Source organism: Chiloscyllium plagiosum, chromosome 23, assembly GCF_004010195.1.
Source record: "Chiloscyllium plagiosum isolate BGI_BamShark_2017 chromosome 23, ASM401019v2, whole genome shotgun sequence".
Lineage (NCBI taxonomy): Eukaryota > Metazoa > Chordata > Chondrichthyes > Orectolobiformes > Hemiscylliidae > Chiloscyllium > Chiloscyllium plagiosum.
Window position 1 is genome coordinate 5,857,983 of NC_057732.1, and position 12,868 is coordinate 5,870,850.

The 12,868-nt window shown below is 44.1% G+C and overlaps 1 protein-coding gene across 6 annotated transcripts in view; it reads right to left on the reverse strand.

Annotated features, from left to right (window-relative positions):
• Positions 1 to 12,868, reverse strand: part of LOC122561569 (lymphoid-restricted membrane protein) — a 165,967-nt gene that overhangs the window by 21,551 nt on the left and 131,548 nt on the right. For 5 of the 6 annotated variants that reach the window (XM_043713369.1, XM_043713370.1, XM_043713372.1 and 2 more), the window contains exons 24-32: positions 10,161 to 10,207; positions 10,020 to 10,072; positions 9,788 to 9,919; positions 8,998 to 9,095; positions 7,917 to 8,004; positions 4,971 to 5,025; positions 4,821 to 4,848; positions 3,043 to 3,183; positions 51 to 182 (exon numbers count right to left, since the gene is read on the reverse strand). In XM_043713369.1, the coding sequence (XP_043569304.1) occupies positions 51 to 182; positions 3,043 to 3,183; positions 4,821 to 4,848; positions 4,971 to 5,025; positions 7,917 to 8,004; positions 8,998 to 9,095; positions 9,788 to 9,919; positions 10,020 to 10,072; positions 10,161 to 10,207 (774 nt within the window). The remainder of the gene's footprint in view (positions 1 to 50; positions 183 to 3,042; positions 3,184 to 4,820; positions 4,849 to 4,970; positions 5,026 to 7,916; positions 8,005 to 8,997; positions 9,096 to 9,787; positions 9,920 to 10,019; positions 10,073 to 10,160; positions 10,208 to 12,868) is intronic. The other variant, XM_043713368.1, reaches the window with a different exon arrangement.

Genomic DNA, 12,868 nt, shown 5'->3' on the forward strand with positions numbered 1-12,868 from the left:
TTTGGCCTTGAATTAGATCACAGACATTAGGACAACCATCTAATGTTCACCTGGTGAATGGCTCCTAACATTTCAGCCTTGCTGGCCATCCGGCTGATCGTCTGCGAGAGCATCGCGAGGCTTCGCTCTAGTTTCTCGAAGGTCTCCAGCAACTGCTGCTCTTCACACAAGGGTTTCACAATCTGACAGGAAAGGAAAAAGAAGAGCATTGGAACAGGCTGTTCAGCCCATCAATTTTACTCCATCATCATTCAATTAGATCACGGCTGATTAACAATTTCAATTGCCATTCCAACGCCAATGCCACATCCCTCTATATCATTAGTTGGTTTCGGTCTTGAATTAAATTGAATTTATTGACATGTGTACTGAGACACAGTGAAAACCTGTGTCTTGCGAGCAATGCAGGCAGATCACAGAGTTAAATAGCATAGATAAGTAAACAATATGTAAAGTGGCAAAAACAAAAAAAACACAGGTACAGGTGAATGTTAAGCGTTTGTGAGTCCATTCAGTATTCTAACAACAGTAGGGTAGAAACTGTTGTGAAACCGGCTGTGTGTGTTCAGGTTTCTGTACCTTCTCCCTGATGGTAGAGGTTGTAAAAAAAACATCGCCAGGGTGGGATGGATCTTCGAGAATGCTGGCGGCCTTTCCTTGACAGCGGGCCTGGTAGATGGATTCTATAGATGGGAGGTTGGCCTTTGTGATGGTCCAGGCCTTGTTCACCATACAGAACACACAGATCAAATCTCTCAGTCCTTTAGGGTTGAGAATTCCAAACATTCACCATCTTCTGAGTGAAGAAATTCCTCACGTTTGCCTTAAACTGCCTGACCCTTATCCTGGGTGATGTGCCTCGGTTCCAGGGAATCATCCGACCCATAGCCACACCGACACACCTTGTAAGAACATTCTAAATTCCAATGAGATCATTTCTCACTCTGAATTGTAGGGAATACAGTTCCAGTTGCCTCAGTCTATCCTCATTAGACAATCCCACTGACCCAGGGATTAATCTATCAGCTATGAACGAATGGTGGAGCAGACTCCATGAGTGGAATGGCCTAACTCCTGTTCCCAGGTCTTCTGGTCCAATCAGCTGCATGCCCTCTATAGCAAGTATATCATCTTTTATTTATTAGATAGATCAAAACTGTACACAATGGTGAGATCTCACCAAGGCTTTATACAACTGCAGCAAGATGTCTCTACTGCTGGACTCCAATCCCTTTGTGAAGGCCAACAAACCATTTGCCTTCCTAATTACGTGCCACACCCACATGCCAGTTTTTAAAGTGACTCATGAACAAGGACCCAGGTTCCTTCAGACACCCATATTCCCCAACCACTTGCCATTTAAGAGACATACCACCTTTTAGCTTTCTCCCCAATGAGTTACTTCACACAGATATTTACATTATACGCCACCTGCCATGTTTTAGCTCACTCATTTCGCCTGCTAAACCCTCCTGAAGCCATCTTACAACTTACATTCCAAACCAGGATTAGAGTGGTGCTGGAAAAGCAGGTCAGGCAACATCCAAGGAGCAGGAAAAAAAAAAATCGACGTTTCGGACAAAAGCCCTTCATCAGGAATATTTTCGGGTTTCCAGCATCTGCAGTCCTCGTTTTTACCTAGTTACATTCCAAACCAGTTGTGTTCAATCGGCATATCTGAACATATTATAACTGATCCCCAAATCCAGTTCGTTTAGAGAGATTACCAATGGCCATGCCAAAAGTACCCATCCTTGTGGTATCCCACCATCCTGCCTTTTGAGAATGATGTGTTTCTTTCTAGTCTCTGCTTTGACTACTAACCAATTCTCCATTTATTCATTTTTTATTTATTCAGTTTGTGGGATGTGGGCACTGCTGGCTAGGCCAGCATTTACTGCCCATCCCTAGTTGCCCTGAAGGTGGGGTGAGCTGCCTTCTTGAACAGCTGCAGTCCACCTGCTGTGAGTTGACCCACAATGCCCTTAGGGAGGGAATTCCATAGCAGAATATTTCATGCAGTCCCTTGTGCTCTCATTTTATTTACTAATCTAGCATGTGGGACCTTTTCCAGAGCTTTCTACAAATCCAATTGACTCCTTCTGCTAGTTCTCCTTTCTATATGCTGCAAGTCACATCCTCAAAACTCCAAAAGGCTAATGTGTGACTTTCCCTTTCATAAATCCATGCTGACTCGGTTCCATTTTGTCACTGTCTTCTCAATGCTCAACTACCACATCCTTTATCATAGATTGCATTATTTTCTCCTGTTAGAGATGGCAAGTTAATGGACCTCCACTTCTCCATTGATGTCTACATTAGTTATTTTACTGAATGTAGAAGTTTGAAGATGACCATCAATACACCCAGTCTCTCTCCAGATGTTGCCTTCAACAGCCTAGGATGCAGATCCTCTGGTACAGGGGATTGAATCCATGTCTTTTCAATAACTACTGAGTCACGAATGCTAATTTCTTCTAATTCTTCAGTTTCACAAGTCCTGGGAGATTTTCTGTCATCTGTGAAGAATGATGACAAGTAATGGCTTCTCTTCTGTCTTCTCCCTGCTCTGATATATGAACTCTTCTCTCCAGACTTATACTGGGCCCACATTGCCTCAAAACTATTTTGCTGTTTTATCATATCTGAAGATGATGTTATAATCCAGCTGCGTGTTCCTCCCTAGTTAACATTCATTCTGTTTCCCTTTCTATGTTGGGCTATAAATTACTGCCAGTCTTTAGGCTTACCATTCTCCTTCTGAAGGAACAGGGTGAGGCAGGACCTAAAGGTGAGGTGGGAGGGTTAGTGTGTGTATGGAATGAGAGAGGGAGAGACAATTAACAACTCGGGGAAGTCAGCGAACGGCGAAATTTTTCAAGGTCAGTAATGTCCCCGCAATTGTTCAGCACTTAACCCAGTGCAAGGTACAAAACAGAGAGCACCTGCTGGATTAATTCTACCATGGTGCCTGAACAAAACACAGAAACAAAGTCATGGAGCAGCTAATCAAACTCCAGTCACTCTGAGCCCAGTACTGACCTGCAGTGTCTGGTGACATTTCTCAATCTCCTTTTTCAAATTTATTTCAGCTAAATCTCTGGATCGCTCCTCCAGCCGCAATCTCTTCTCGAGAGTAAAGATGTCGCACTTGAAAGCTAACGAAAATCGGAGAAATTCAGCCTGCAAATGAGAGGAAACAGTTACTTGGAATGATAAAGTTATCAGGCCCGTGCCTGTTGAGCTGATGCGCATGGGAAAAAGGGGTGATGGGTGTTACTCAATCACCATATTACCTCCCAGCTCCAGACAGCTCTGCCCCACACACCTCTCCTGAAATGGCCACATGTACATTCTGCCTCAGCCCAGGCCTGGAGGAGGGAAGGAGGGAGGGAGGGAATTGGTCCGATCCAGAGAGTTGCACTTTGGACGAGAATTGGAAGCAGAGACCCTTTTTTGCCTCAAAGCTAAGTGTAAATGATCTGGAGTCACTCTTCGAATTAAAGCAGGAGAGGGTCTCCTGCTGTCTAGGCCAACACACACACACACACAGACACACACAACATTGCTGAAGATCCAAACTGGTTATAGAGTCTTAGAAGGGTACAGCACAGAAACAGAGCCTTTGGTCCATCTAGTCTGTGCTGACTAGATATCCTAAATTAATCCAGTCCCATTAGGAGGGCAAAAAGGGGGACATGAAATAGCTTTGGGAAATAGGGTCAAGGAGAATCCAAAGGGTTTTTACAAATACATAAAAGAAAAAAGAGTAACTAGGGAGAGAATAGGGCACCTCGAAGATCAGCAAGGCCACTTAAGTGTGAAACTTCAGGAAAGGGGAGAGATACTGAATGAGTATTTTGTATCAGCGTTTACTGTGGAGAAGGGTGTGGAAGATATAAAATGTGGGGAAATAAATAGTGATACCTTGAAACATTTCCATATTACAAAGGTGGTTGTGCTGGGTGTCGTAAAACACATGAAAGTGGATAAATCCCCAGGAACTGATCAGGTGTACCCTCGAACTCTGTGGGAGGCTAGGGAAGTGATTGCTGGGCCCCTTGCTGAGATATTCGTATCACCGATAGTCACAGGTGAGGTGCCAGAAGACTGGAGATTGGCTAACGTGGTGCCACTGTTTAAGAAGGGTGGTAAGGACAAGCCAGGGAACTATAGACCAGTGGTCATTATTCCATTGCTGTGTGCATTCAGTATGATCCAATCAAGCCAATAGAGACAGAGCTGTTGATAACATGGAAAATCCTGTGCTATAATCAATCAGTCACCACATTAAAAAGACACTTATTCCCATACTCCTCTAGCTGGCATTCCCTTGACTTTATCCTTGTTTGGTTCAATGATCAGGTGGACAAGGATCTGATAATGTTTGCTACAATTAAACTGGGCCTCCACTTCATTGGGTATGAAAGAACTGGGTAAACTGGGCACTATGTAAATGCAAGTCTTTGAACCCATTTTAATACACAGAAATAGGACAGAAAAGGGTTTTTTGTATTGTTCCTCTTCCAAAAAGATCTAACAATTTTGCTTCACTTGCTCTGCTTCCAATTTCTGGGAGAGTAATTTTCAAATCCTGGAGATTCCAGAAGAACCCCAGACATTTATCAACTCCCCAACTCATGCACCCAAATAATTGGGCCATCTTCCTCTCAACAGACACATAAGAGGAAGGTGCAGAATGAGGGGCGTTACTTGCGGATGTTGAATAGTGAGCTTTACTCTGCACAACAATGAAATTTAGGAACATTTCACAATTGACATTTTACATAAAAAGCAAACAACATACAATCCCAACGTACCTCCACGTCCTGTTCGGTATTTGAGATTCTATGGTGAGGGGGGAATAAATGTACAAAGATCTTCAGTTTTTGCATCTTCCAGAACTTCAAAAACACACAGAACAAACAGATGAAATTAAAACAAGGAGTTGAGACTGTATCACACCTTACCTCCGTAGGTTCAGCAGATCTTGAATTTTATAACCAGATGACTGATAATTTGCTGCTGAGAGACAGACAATGCACGTTACCATCCCACACACAAAAATCTAGCATCAGTAATCAAACCACCAAAGCGAAAGGCTGCTGCTAACTCAATCTTGCCATCTCAGTTATTTATGCCGATAAGATCATTGAAGGCTTGCAATTACCTGCCTGCTTTGTGTATTTTTGGAAGCATAGAAATGGGATGAAGACAATTGTCTGGAGGTGGCTGCAACATGGAAAGGAGCTATTTCAATCAGATCTCAATCTATGCAGGAAGTCACTTTACTATGGGACCAGGCAGTAATGAGTCAGAGAGAGAAAATAACCACAGCCCTGAGGGAAAAGGGCAGATGCTATTTTTTGTAAAAGGAGAATGGCATTAGCATGTGAAGCAAATGTACAGTTTCGGACAGTGAATAAGCCCCCTATTTAATTAGCCCTGCTGAGGAACCTATTCAGAAGGAAAGCTACATTTCCAGGAGTTTGAACAAGAGGTCAGCAACCTGCAACATTAACCTGTTCCTGCTTTCCCCACAGGTGTGACCTGACCTGTGACGTCGTGGATTTACCCTCTATCACCAAGGCCTAGGATGTTCTAATGACAACTTATCTAATAACTCTCCGGTTACCACCAATACCCTGCAGAACTCCCTTACAACTGACCAAACAAAGGGGGTGGAGGGTGATAGCGAAGCAGGGTGATTAAAAGCGACTTGGAAGGAAGGTGCATTCACAATTCACTCCCATTTTCACACACAGGCAACAGGCCAGAGACACCTCCCTCAAACTGTTCCATTAGCTCCAATATCTGCCCTATTTAACCAGGGTAATACAACTTGATATTCATTTAGTAAGCAGTGTTCTTGGATACACGTATCCCATTACAGTCAATTATAATTTCTTAAAAATCAGCTTCTAGCATTAGGCAGACATCCAGGTTTCAGAAGGTGGTGGCAGGAGTGTGGAACAGGTACACAAACTCCCATCCTTTCCAATGGCACCTTTAAATGTGGGAAGGGCATGTAATTAGGCTACTTAATGACTATTTGAGAGCCTCATCCTACTGTGCATGGTGTCTTACAGTCGGCGTAGCAATCCTGTATACCTGTAAATGATGGTATTTGACAGGAAGACAAAGGTCTCAGACTCTATCTTCCCCTGGGATCACTTGAAGCATGACACTCTACTGAAAGCATGATCTCATTTATAATCCAATTAGCTTGATGCTATAGGCACAGACACTTATCTGCCAGTGAATGTATTATTTATATGGTAGTTAACTGCCATTAATATCTGTCAGATTCTTCAATACTCAGAAATGCAAGTCTAGTGTGTTGTGTTATGAAAGATAACAAGCCTTGCTGCATCAGGTAAAACACTGTTAGAGGCAAACTTACACCATCAATAGTATTAACCTCCACGTCGATGCCCTTATGCCACAACCTTCCCTCCAAATCCCCGACCACCATGAACAGTCTGCAGCCTGTGTCACTCACCAATCCAGGGTGTCCCATGGGTATTATCCTGGCAGCTGCTATACCCACAGAGTGACTGTCTATCAAAGAGCAGCAAGCCAATCGGGGATGTGGAATTTTCACCCTCGGATCATAACACACAGGAGAAGTAGACCATTCAGCCCATCAACTTTACTCTACCATTGGATGAGATCATAACCGATCTGATAATCCTCAACTCCACTTTCCAGCCGTTTCCCCCCCGTTACCCTGGATTCCTTTACTGATTAAAAACCTGACTGCCTTAACCTTCAATATACTTAACGACCCAGCCTCAACAGCCCTCGGTGATAAAGAATTTGGAGAAAACATTCTCATCCCGGTCTGAAATGGGTAACCCCTCATCCAGAGAAAGGTTGCCCACCGGCCCTAAACAAAGGGAAACAACCTCTCTGCATCTACCCAATCAAGCCCCCGAAGAATCTTGAATGCTTCAATCAGGTCACCTCTCATTTCAATGAGTACAGGCCCAACCTACTCAACCTCTCCATATAAGACAGTCTGTCCGTACCGGAGTTCAGCCCAGTGAACATTCTTCAGACAGGATATCTTGTCTTAGATAAGGGGACCAAAACTGTGCACAGTATTGCAGGTGTGGTCTGACTGGTGTCTTGGCTAGTTTTAGCAATGCCTCACTGTTATATTTCATTCATACTTTGTAGGCATTCTATGATTCATATGCCAAGTGACAGTGTGAATGATAACATCCTCTCCCTTTAAAAATAATCCCCCTCGCTTTGAACTCCCCCACCCTAGAGGAAAGACTCTTGTCATTCACCTTATCCATGCCCCTCATGATTTTATAAACCTCTAAAAGGTCACCCCTCAACCTCCTACACTCCAGTGAAAAGAGACCCAGTCTATTTTTATATCTCAAACCCTCCATTCCCAGCAACATGCTGTTAAATCTTCTCTGACCCCTTTCCAGTTAAATAACATCCTTTCTAAAACCACTGAACCTAGGTCAATGTGTCATTCAGTTCATTCCATGTGCATAAAGAATGCCTACTTTTGGGTTACAAACCCACAACCATCTTTCAATATCAATCTTTCCATCACTTTTCTTTCACCTCTCTTTCTCTCTCTCTGTGTGACCAAGCTCTTAGTCACCCTCTCGCTAATAGAATCATAGAATCCCTACAGTGTGGAAATAGGCCATTTGGCCCAAAAGACCCACACCGACCCTCTGAGGAGTACCCCACTCAGACCCATTCCCCTACTCTATTACTCTATATTTCCCCTGACTAACACACTTAGCATAAACATCCGTATCAAGCTCTCTCTTTAAAACAGCTTGGGTCTTTAGCGCGTGAACGCAGAAGGCAACTACAAGTCTCTTGTTGAAATCAAAACAGGAAACGCTGGAAACACAATAACAGCTGATTGCAATCCTTACCTTGAACATCACGGTGTGGACTGGGATGGACAGCTTGCAACTCACTTGGGCTTAGTTCCTCTACAGCCACAGAACCTCGAGTAGCTTCCTTGTGAGAGAGGGAGTAGTCGTCAGTGGAGATTACAGTGCTCTACAGTCGCACAGCAAGCAACCCGGATTACTACACGAAAACAAAGTGCTTGCATATAAAAACATAGGCAACCCTCCAGTGCATACCATTGTCAACGCCAATAAGGCATGTGGCTCAGGAGATAACACTGAGGAGGAGGAGAGAGAGTATGCTGGGGGACCAAGGACAGTTGTGTGTTTTCAACATCTAGGGGTTTAGAAAGTTAAGGTGTGAACATTGCAAAAAAAAAATAAAAAGCAAAGTTTTTTTTAGATTAGATTACTTACAGTGTGGAAACAGGCCCTTCGGCCCAACAAGTCCACACTGACCCGCCGAAGCGCACCCACCAAGACCCATTGCCCTACATTTACCCCTGCACCTAACACTACGGGCAATTTAGCATGGCCAATTCACCTGACCTGCACATTTTTGGACTGTGGGAGGAAACCGGAGCACCCGGAGGAAACCCACGCAGACACGGGGAGAATGTGCAAACTCCACACAGTCAGTCACCTGAGGCGGGAATTGAACCTGGGTCTCTGGCACTGTGAGGCAGCAGTGCTAACCACCGTGCCACCCTGCTCACACTCTTCAAAGCATATGAGGATCTGACTTTTAGTTAGGCAGTGACACAGTTTGTAAAGCTCTTCAACAGACCACTGTATCTGAGAAAATGGAATTGGAGGAGGGGTATCGGGTGTACCCTCCTCAGCCCATACACAGATCAGCAGCATTCCTGTAATAAGTGCTCCTCCTGGCACTATATCTGATGAAAGGCAGCAGGATGTAGATTAACCAAGAGGACCTGGACTGAAGGAAACTTAAAGATCTGGGGAAAGACAAGAACAATTGTACCAATTGCAAAAGAGTGGGAGAAGCAAGCAGGGAAGCAACTTTCAAGAGGAAATTGGACCATATTTGAAAAGAGACATAGCAAGCTCAGTGATCTCTATTCAGACTATATTTTCATACCAAGTTAATTTTTACTTTGCTCCTGGATCCCAGTTCATCAGTCTTGGAAAGCTGGTGTTTGAGGGTGAGCTGACTGCCATCGTGAGGACCTGGGCCATCTGAGAAAATAGAATTTCAGACAATTCTTCACAAACAATCCAAACCCCTCACACAATTCCCTTAACACTTCTTTTTGTAGGGAGAATCCTTGCAAGAAACCTACAGCTCAGTTCAAACAAACTCATGATTTTTATAATTTGCACTTCACATAGTCCAATTGGGCACATTGATATACACAACGTGGCTTTTTAAAAAAATATCACCACCTTCTGTTCAACGCTACAATACACTATTGAATTCACTGGCTATTAAGCACAAAGTGGCTCACAGGATCAACCCGAGATTCTGCCCTCTGCACTTCACACAATCAATCATCGACACCAAAAACTCCAGCGGGCGAGCTCACAAGTGTAAAGTTCAGAAATGCAACAAATTGCTAGCAGTTTGGAAGACTCATTGTGTCAGACTTGAAACATTTACTCGGTTTCTTTCTCCATAGATGCTGCTAGACCTGCTGAGTTTCTCCACCACTTTGTGCTCTTAATTCAAACTACCACCTATCCCATTTCCCCAGCCTCATAAAGGAATCACAAATAAGGAAACTCTAAGTTATCTCAGTCATAGAAAACAATTTGCAGCAACTATAACTTGAAATCTGTAGTTCAAAACACATTAACAAAAAGCTAATAAACACAAAACATTAATTCTACTTACATAAACTATTATTCCACACAGATAGAGAAGGACTTGCCTGCTGTAGTATCTTTAATTTTGCCGTGCATATCAACATTGTTTTCATTAACGGCATCAAGTGTTTTTACAATTTCCTGAAGTTGCAAGCCACTATCGGATCTCCTTATGGAAGTAGATGAAGCACTGGACCCTGTCCGAAGCACAGAAGCAGTAACCCCATGTGAAAGGTGAGCTGACGTCACATGGTTTAAAAGAAACATTCATGACCCAAATGCAAGGGAGCCCCTTACCAGACATTATGGAGATCTCCACTGGGCCAGTACAAGTTAGGTCAGGCTCTTCACTAGAAAATGGTTGAGTTACAAGATTATTTCTGGTGCTAATACAATGCACTGTAAAAACAAAAACCTTAGGAAGGAAACAAGTCTCACCTAGGTTGAAGCAGATCATGGCTGTTCACTTTCTTGCCAGCTCCAGCCTATACAGAGAGTGTTGACACAAAATTTTGAGAAGTTTAATATTCAGTAATCAAAGACCTTTCTCCCATATTGATCATATCCTTTATTGTTTGCTTGGGAGTGGTGAAGTAGTGTAACAGCCCTGTGGTGAGCACAACAGCAAGAACTGGCCCCTAAATTCACCACAATCTGTTTCGCCACAACCAAAGCCCGATCTGAAAGTTACAGTTTCACAGAAGGTTGGAGACAAGCAGGATTAAGCAAAAGGAACAGAAGACGACCACACAGCACCTCAAGGCTGATCTACCATTGAATACTATCATGGCTGATCTTCTGCCTCAACTCCAACTTCCTGCCCGCTTGCTGCATTCCCTCACTTCCCCAGGAGGTGACAAATATGTTTCTTAGCCTGAAATATATTCAGTGGTGGACCATCCAAAACCCCCAGAAGTCAACGGTCCGAGTGAACTTACCATCCACATCTCAGTCCTAAACAATGAACCTCCTTATCCTGAGACTGTGTCCCATGTTCTCGATTGGCCAGCCGGGTGGAAACAGCTTCTCCCGCTGTCCAACCCTACAAAATCTTTCCTGTTGAAAGATCTGTCTAATCTCAGAATAAGCCCAAAATGTCCAGCCCTCAATAAAAAAGTACCGTCTCATCACAGGAGCTGATCTAGTCAAACTTCACTGTGGGTTTCCTCTGGGTGCTCCGGTTTCCTCCCACAATCCAAAGATGTGCGGATTAGGTGAATTGGCCATGCTAAACCACCCCATAGGGATGTGTAGGTTAGGTGAAGTAGCTGGTGTAAATGCAGAGTAATAGGGTAGTGGAATGTGTCTGGCTGGGTTACACTTCGGAGGGTCGGTGTGAACTTGTGGAGCCAAATGGCCTGTTTCCACACTGTAGGTATTCTATGATCATTCTAGTCCTCCCTCCAGGTTGTTACTTGCATAATGAAACAAAAACGGAGCATTAGATCCAGGGGTTCTCTCCCCAAAACCTTATACAAATACATAAGATTTCCTTATTTCGCCACACCAATTCCCTCACAATCAGTAAAGTGATAGAAGATGTCATCAGTGCTAACATGCAGCACCTGCTGAGTGATGCCCGGTTTGGGTTCTGCCAGGGTGACTCAGCTCCTGATGTCATTACAGCCTTGGTTCAAACATAGACAAAAGCACTGAATTCCAGGAGGTGGGGAGAGCGCGACATCCCTTGACAATAGGACTGCTCTTGACCGAGTGGGGCATCATGGAACCCCAGCAAAACTGGAAACAATGGCCATCAAGAAGCAATTTCTTCACTGATTGGAGTCATGCAAAGGAAGATGGTTATGGTTGTTGGAAGTCCATCATCTCAGCCCCAGGACATCTCTGCAGGAGCTCCTCAGAGTAGTGTCCAATCATCTTCAGCTGCTTCATCAATGACCTTCCCTCGATTATAAGATCAGAAGTGAGGATGTTTGCCGATGATTGCACAGTGTTCAGCGTCATTCGTGACTCCTCAGATACTGAAACAGTCTATGTTCAAATGCAACAAGATCTGGACAATATCCAGGTTTGGGATGACAAGTGGCAAGTAAGTTGTGTGTCACATAAATGCCAGGCAATGCCCAACAATAAGAGACAAACTAACCATCACCATTCGATGGTGTTACCATCCTTGGGCTTACCATTGACCAGAAATTCAACTAGACTTACCACATAAGCACAGTGGCTACAAGAGCAGGTCAGAAGCTAGCAATATTATGGTGCGTAACTCACCTCCTGACTCTCCAAAGCCTGTCTACCATTCACAAGGTAAAGTCAGGAATGTGATGGAATCCTTCCTACTTGCCTGTACGAGTGCAGCTCCATCACCACTTTGGAAGCTGGATATCTTCCAGGACAAAGCAGCCCACTTGATCGGCATCACACCAACAAACAGCCATTCCATACCATCTATAAGATGCATTGCAGAAATTCACCAAAAGATCCTTAGGCAGCACCTTTCAAACGCAAAATCACTTCCTTTGAGAAGGACAAGGCAGCAGATCCATGGGAACACCACCCCTGCAAGCTCCCCTCCAAGACTCTCACCATCACTGGATCAAAATCCTGGAATTCCCTTCCTCAGGGGATAGTGGGATTGCAGTGGTACAAGGAGGCAGCTCAAGGGCAACTAGGGATGGGCAACAAATGCTGGCCTAGCTAGTGACACACCCACACCCTATGAGTCAATACAAAAGGAATCCCAACACACCAGCTACTATGGTGTTCATGACACCTGTAAGCTGCATGTTCCTCTTCCACATTTCTCCCTGCCAAAGAGAATAAACTCACGTCCCCAAGTCTCCAGCTGTTAACAACTCCACCTCAGTCTGAGCAGCTCAGAGTTTAATTTGGTTCGCATTTGAATAAACCCCTATAAAGCCCAAGCTTCAACTCCCAGGAGCCACACCCAATAGGCAAAAAGAGACTCGAGTATTTTTCAGTTTGCCATTTATAGAATATAGCCTTTGCCACATACAGTTGCTGTATCGGGGTTCGCAGTCTTGGCTGTAGCGGGGTTCGCAGCCAAGGCTGTAGCGGGGTTCGCAGTATTTGCCAGCTATTTGAAGTAAAACCTCAAATCTGCTCAAACTGCTGACATTATGCCACTCAGAGTAACCAGGACATTGAGGAGACAGTGAGGA